At 41.6% G+C, this 6,520-nt stretch overlaps 1 protein-coding gene across 1 annotated transcript; it reads left to right on the forward strand.

Moving 5' to 3' along the window:
* Positions 1–116: 116 nt before the first annotated feature.
* Positions 117–6,207, forward strand: LOC110110600. The gene is made up of 3 exons (XM_028701142.1): positions 117–728; positions 833–1,026; positions 1,121–6,207. Exons 1-3 carry the CDS (start codon positions 618–620, stop codon positions 1,422–1,424), a joined length of 609 nt encoding a protein of 202 aa, XP_028556975.1. The 5' UTR covers positions 117–617; the 3' UTR covers positions 1,425–6,207.
* The last annotated feature ends 313 nt before the right edge of the window (positions 6,208–6,520 follow it).

Genomic DNA, 6,520 nt, shown 5'->3' on the forward strand with positions numbered 1-6,520 from the left:
GTTGCGCTTTAGTTGCGCTTTAGTTGCGCTAATTTTAAAATAATATTTTATTATTATCCGAACCTATCTCTGCGTTCGGTCACCTGACCCAATAATTTGCCCTCTTTTAGATCCTTTCATCGCATGGAGTTTTCCAGTCATTTGGTGGCAATGGAACGACACCGCGCTCATCGAAAGGTAGATAGGCTCGAGGCTGAAATCCACCCCAGAAAAGTCGAATCTTCCTGCTACATTCCTCTGGCAACCAAGTGGAGAGAGATATTTTTATTTTTTCCCTCATCGGCACGCAGCAGCCATTGACCGTCTCCTCGGAGGGCCGGCCGTTGTTCATTAAAACATTATTATCAAGGTGCTGATTCAAATTCGGAAGGCTTCTCCAGTACTCAGTCCTCTTCCCCATTCCAACAATCTAAATAGCCGAGTCAGCGAGGGGATCGTTTGTCCTTCCAAAATTCCAGCTACTATTAAATGGAGGAAGTTCTCCATAAAAGGAAAAGTCAAGCACAAGCAGGGAGGCAGGAAACAATCATCACTTTTCTCCCAACCAAGCAAAATCCCTCAAGGAAAGCATCCCTATCCCAGATCTAGCGACCCCTCCCTATAGCTGCCCTCTCGAAATGGAGAAGCCCGGATATCGCGTGGCGCAGCTTTCCATCTCCTCCGCAGTTCTGCTTTTGGGCATGGTGGCCTTCTCCTGCTGCGTGGCTGCCGAATTCACTAAATCCAAGGTGACCATCGGATCACATATATTTCCTTGCTAGTGATTTATTGATTAGCTAATTATTCATCCTATCTTATCATCCATGGATTATTACATGCTCCCGATCCCCAGGCCACAAGAGACTTGAAACTGGATGGAAGCCTCTGCTCGCTGCAGAGGAGCTCGGCTTTCGCGTTAGGGATAACAGCGTTGGTGTGCCTATCTGTCGCGCAGATCGCGGGAACCTCAGCAGCTGGAGTCAGAATTTGCTCCGGCAATTCCAGGAGAAGGCGGTCAGCTTCGATTGCACTTCTCGTTCTATCCTGGTAGGCTTAATTATGCTCGTTGTCAATTAAGTAATAAATGCTTTGTTCAGATCATAATCTAAGTAGAACTATGATGGATGACTTAATTGTTCAGGTTGAGCTTTGGATTGGCCGCCATCCTGCTGGGCACTGCATCAGGCATGAGCAATAAGCAGGCATACGGGAGAGGATGGCTGGACGGAGACTGCTACCTCGTTAAAGACGGAGTGTATATTGGGTCCGCCATCTTGGCTGTCTCCACCGTGATCTTCATACTTGGATTCACACTCACAACAACAAGCTGGGCCACCCTTTTCCCCGCCCGGCGCACACTACCCGATGAGGCCGGCAAGTCGCATCTCCTCCAATTCCAACCAAAAGATTCGGCTGCAGCACCGTTGCCGGCAACGCAAGGATGACGACAGACAATTGATCCATCCATTATAAGTGCTCTGTCTTACTTATTGTTTTTTTTTTTTTTTTTAAATTATCCAAATTTCATAGTTGTAAGCGGGTCAGAATTAGGAATTGTGCTGCTGCGTGTCGATTCTTTGGATTACAAATTGCAACTGCTCTTATAGACGGTCGCAAACAACAGCAGTCTTTCCATCAAGTGTAAAAATTAATGCAATTGTATCAATTCATACCTGCTCAATAAACATATCAATCATAAACTCTGATTTTTTATATCATATTCTTTTTTAGTAGTTTACAAAAGACGTGACAAGTAATATGCCACTTCTCTATTATGCCGCAGCTCTTGCTTTCCTGTTGTGCAGCAGGCACGTCTTCTCACTGATTAATCCTGACTCTTCATCATTAACGGATTGTGGAATCTCATCTACCCGTCTCCAATCACCTCTGTAATAGGCACAAACATTATCTACCAAGCTACCTATATATACAGCTCAAGCTCTGTGTTATACTCAACGAAAAAACACTTTGTGAAATTCTATTTTTACTTACTGCTCTATGAATTTTCACGGGATTTATAACCTTTTATTCTCTTCTTAGCTAATCCTGCTGGAATTGCTTGCCTTCATGGTTTGAGAGCCCGTAGCTTATCATCTAGCTCGTTTATTTTCTTGTTCCTTTATACCTCTATATGGACGATTCCATCAATTCCTCTACCAATACTCCTGGCCGAAATCCCGAAACTACATTGTGTAATAAATACCTGTATCTCCCAAGCTGGAAGAACTTGTACATCCAAAGCTGGAAGAACCTAATGTTGATTTGGAATATTTTCAAGTTGAAATAAGCTTTTATTTGGAAAGCTTTTAATGGCTCATTATTGTAATTAATTAGGGAATAGATTATTTCTCTAATTAAGTTGATTTGATTTGAGATTTAATTGGAAATTTGATCGATGCATTAATTAGGGGTCTAATTATTACATTAATTAGAAATTTGATTGGGATTTGATTAAAATTAGATTTGGAAGCTTTTTTCTAATTTATTTTGACTCAAATATATAAATAGAGTCCTGAGGCTACTGTTGTATGAGTGGGGAGAGAGAACTCATTGTAATTTTCTATTGTTCTTCAATATAGTGAAATGATCATCCCCTCCCAGATGATCCCCTCCCCGTGGATGTAGGTATTTTCACCGAACTACATAAATTGCCATATTTATTGTGTTTATGTTGTGTGAATTTAATTTTCGCTACGATTGTTTGCACAATAATTGGTGTCAGAGTCGGATTCTGAATTCTGGTGGGATTTATGGCGGTGATTTGAAGAACATAAAGTATCTCTCTGTTCGCGTGGTTCGTCCAGATAGAGGAACAGACCCGAATTGGTGTAAATTCGGTTACATGAGATAGCTGCAATTTAGTGTAAGCTATGAGATCTTATGAAGCCATGGATACATCCACCTCATCGGTGGAGAAGGCGTCGATTCATCAGGTGGTTACACATCCCGTCAAAATTGATGCGATGAAATTTGACGACAAATAAAACTTTGGCATGTGACGATGTGACGTGATGGATACGCTGGGTTTTTTGAATCCGGAGGAAGATCTGAAGAGTGATAAAACATCATAAGGAGATTTCAGAGAGATTGACTCAAGATAAACCAAAGTGCTTGTGACTTGATTATAAATTGCCTATTTCAGTATATCAAGTACGGGGTGATGATGGAGACTTAAGCTGTGAAGATGTGGAAGACTTTGGAGAATAAATATTTGATGAAGACTTGAAGAGCATGGCGAATCATCTCTATATGAAACGACGGCTCTATAGGTTTCAGATGAGGTATGAGATTACAATTGATGAGCATTTGAATGACTGTACAAAACTGTTGGCAGATCTTTTGAATATGGATGAGGAGGATTGGAGATGAAGACAAGGCGCTTCTTCTGTTCAATTCACTCTCGGATGAGTACGGAAAATTCAAGATGACGCTCATTCATGGGAAGGTCTTAAATTATGGGGAGGTGACTACTGCATTGCTGAATCACGAGTTCTGGCATCGGGACAAGGAGTCTACAAACATAGATTCATCTGAGGCTCTCACACTCCAATAAGGAAGATATGAGAAGAAGAAAAAGGGTGACAACAGGCAGTACAAATCTCATGGGCACAGTCTTGAGAAAAATCAATGTGCTTTCTGTTTGGAGATTGGTCATTGGAAGAAAGATTGCCTAAAGCTGAAGGAGAAGAAAATGGAAGTTTCCATTGAGGCTAATCTTAGCATGGATGAGCGTGATGAAGATTCAAATATATCACTATATGCAATCTCTCAGAGTTTGTATTTAGATGGTTTATGCTGGATTATGGATACTGGTGTTACCTATCACATTTGTTCCACTTGAGAGTGGTTTTATACCTACAAAGAGCTTGATAGTGGTGTTGTGATAATGGGAAATGATAAGACTTGCCATACAGTTGGTGTAGGGAGCATCTTAATCCGAATGCATGATGATACTATGAGAGAACTGACTAATGTGAGGCACGTTCTAGATATTAGGAAGAATTTATTGTTTTTTGGGGCTTTAGAGACCAAGGGCTAGAAGGTAGTCATGGAGGCAGGATTTATGAAGATATATCTTAGAGCATTGATTTATTTGAAAGGAGTTCGTCGCCACAACTTTTACTACCTTCAGGGAAGAACAATGATTGGAACGGCTGCTGTTACTGATGATTTTTCTGATACCATTGTATTGTGGCATATGCGGCTAGCTCATGCTGGAGAGGCTTCTCTTATGGCTTTGGTGAAATAAGAATTAATTAAAGGAGCAAGCACATATAAGCTTGATCTTTGTGAACATTGTTTGTTTGGGAAAAAAGACACGCATATCCTTTTGTATTGCCATTCATAGTACAAAGGGTATCTTAGAGTATGTTCGCACAGATGTTTGGGGCCCAACTAAGACAACATCATTCGGCAGGCGGCGATACTTAATTTTATTTATCCATATATGTTTGGGTGTACACCATGAGATGCAAGAGCGAGGTATTAGAGATTTTCAGAACTTGAAAGAAGTTGATTGAAACTTAGATTGACAAAAGGATATGATATATCAGATAAAAAAATGGGGGCGAATACACTTCGGTTGCATTCTTGCAGGAGTGCCAAAGATCTAGAATAAATCATCACTTCACTATAAGAGAGACATCGCAACCAAACGTGGTGGCAAAGAGGATGAACCAAACTTTGGTGGAGAAAGTTCGGTATATGTTATCCAATGCTGGGTTGGATAGTATTTATTGAGTTGAGGCAATAGACTATGCCTGTCACTTGGTGAACTGTCTACCTTATGCAGCTATTGAGAAGAATACCCCAAAAGAGATATGGTCGCGACATCCTGATAGAGATTATGAGCACTTGAGAGTCTTTAGGTGTCCAACTTATTATCATGTTCAGAACGATAAACTAGAACCAAAGGCAAAGAAGGCGGTCTTTATTGCCTTCAAGCATGTATTCAAGGGCTTTAAACTCTATGATTCGATAGAGAAGAATATTGTCATTAGCAGGGATGTTACTTTCGATGAGGTAAGCATGTTGAAGTCTCAGGACTCTAAGCAGGTGGAGAGTTCCACTGGGACCACAGATACACAGAAGAAGTTGGAGTTTGATGTAACTCCGTTTGCTCTACAGAGGAAAACCATTTATGCTTAGGTATCCGATTCAACTGCAGATCAAGAGGTAGAAGATGATGTTGAAGAGATTCTTGCTTATGAGTTTATTGAAAGGAACAGATACGGACACAATAATGTCCCAAAACTAGCTTTGTTGAGGAATTACATTGCATTTGCACTTTAAGCCATGGAGGCTGAAATTCCTAGTCACTATAAGGAAGCGGTGGACAATCTTGATTGTGATCTACGGAAGAGTGCTATTGGGTGCAAATGGATGTGTGCAAAAAAGGATCTCATGGAGCTCATATGCAATACAAGGCTAAGTTGGTGGCTAAAGGCTTTGCACAACGAAAATGGATTGCTTATGATGAAGTGTTCTCCTCAGTGGTTAAGAATACCTCGCCTCGAGGTTACTTGGCACTTGTAGCATGGTTTGATCTGATTTTGGAACAGCTCGATCCAGACATTGCAGAAGCAGGTGGCATTGTGAGCAGGTTTATACATAATCTAGGAAGGAGTTATTGGCAAGTTATGAGTAGTATCCTGAGTTATCTAAATGGTACATTTGATGCAGGCTTGGAAATGAAGTCACCACGGCAGTAGTGCATGACTCCGTTGACCTCTATGTATTATCCAAAACAAAACAAAAAAAAGTCCAAATCAAAAATTAATGTAGAGCAGCAATGATCTACCTCGTCACCTCGTTCTGTCGAAGAATCCATAAAATCTAGCTGCACTCGCATCTCTTCATCTGGGTATGCGTCTTAAATCCCGTGCCAACTAGACTCATTTCTTGTCGTTAAATACCAAATGAATGAAGCCTTTAAGTTTTCTCTCATCCCACGTGAACCAGCTGAACATCTCCTCCTCTACTCTCTGTCTATCAAAAAGGGTGCCCCCTAACTCCTCCAAAGCTGCATACCCACTCAACTCCATAGCCTTCTTCCTTCGACCCCAAAATCCCCATCGTCGATCTCTACACTTTGCCGAAATCCATTGGGCTACAAGCTTCCCTTACCTTACATCCTTGCTCTTTCGAGCGGAAACTGCCAACCTGATCAGTAGCAAATCCCATATCCTTCTTCCTCTTCTACTCTGCAAGCTGAGACTTCCACGATAATAATAGCAGTTGAATCTCCCGAATACCCTCACCCCATCATTGCTTCTGATTCCTTTAGCCGACGTCAACCTTACGACCGATCTCCACAACAAACTACCAGCCCAAGCTCCCAGCTTCCTATAGCCTTCGATTGCCAGATCTTCCGTCGACCTCATCTTCCATTTTCGAATCCTATTTGAAATACCCATGACCTCCATAGCCGAAGGTCTCCATCCCGACTTCCTGTCTTCGAATCACCCATATCAGCCACCTCTTCCTCCCATCTTCCTCCAATCTAGCCATAAATGCTAGATCTCAAGTCTCCGCCTCCTTC

The sequence above is a fragment of the Dendrobium catenatum genome, unplaced genomic scaffold (assembly GCF_001605985.2).
Source record: "Dendrobium catenatum unplaced genomic scaffold, ASM160598v2 fragScaff_scaffold_1639, whole genome shotgun sequence".
Taxonomy (NCBI): Eukaryota; Viridiplantae; Streptophyta; class Magnoliopsida; order Asparagales; family Orchidaceae; genus Dendrobium; species Dendrobium catenatum.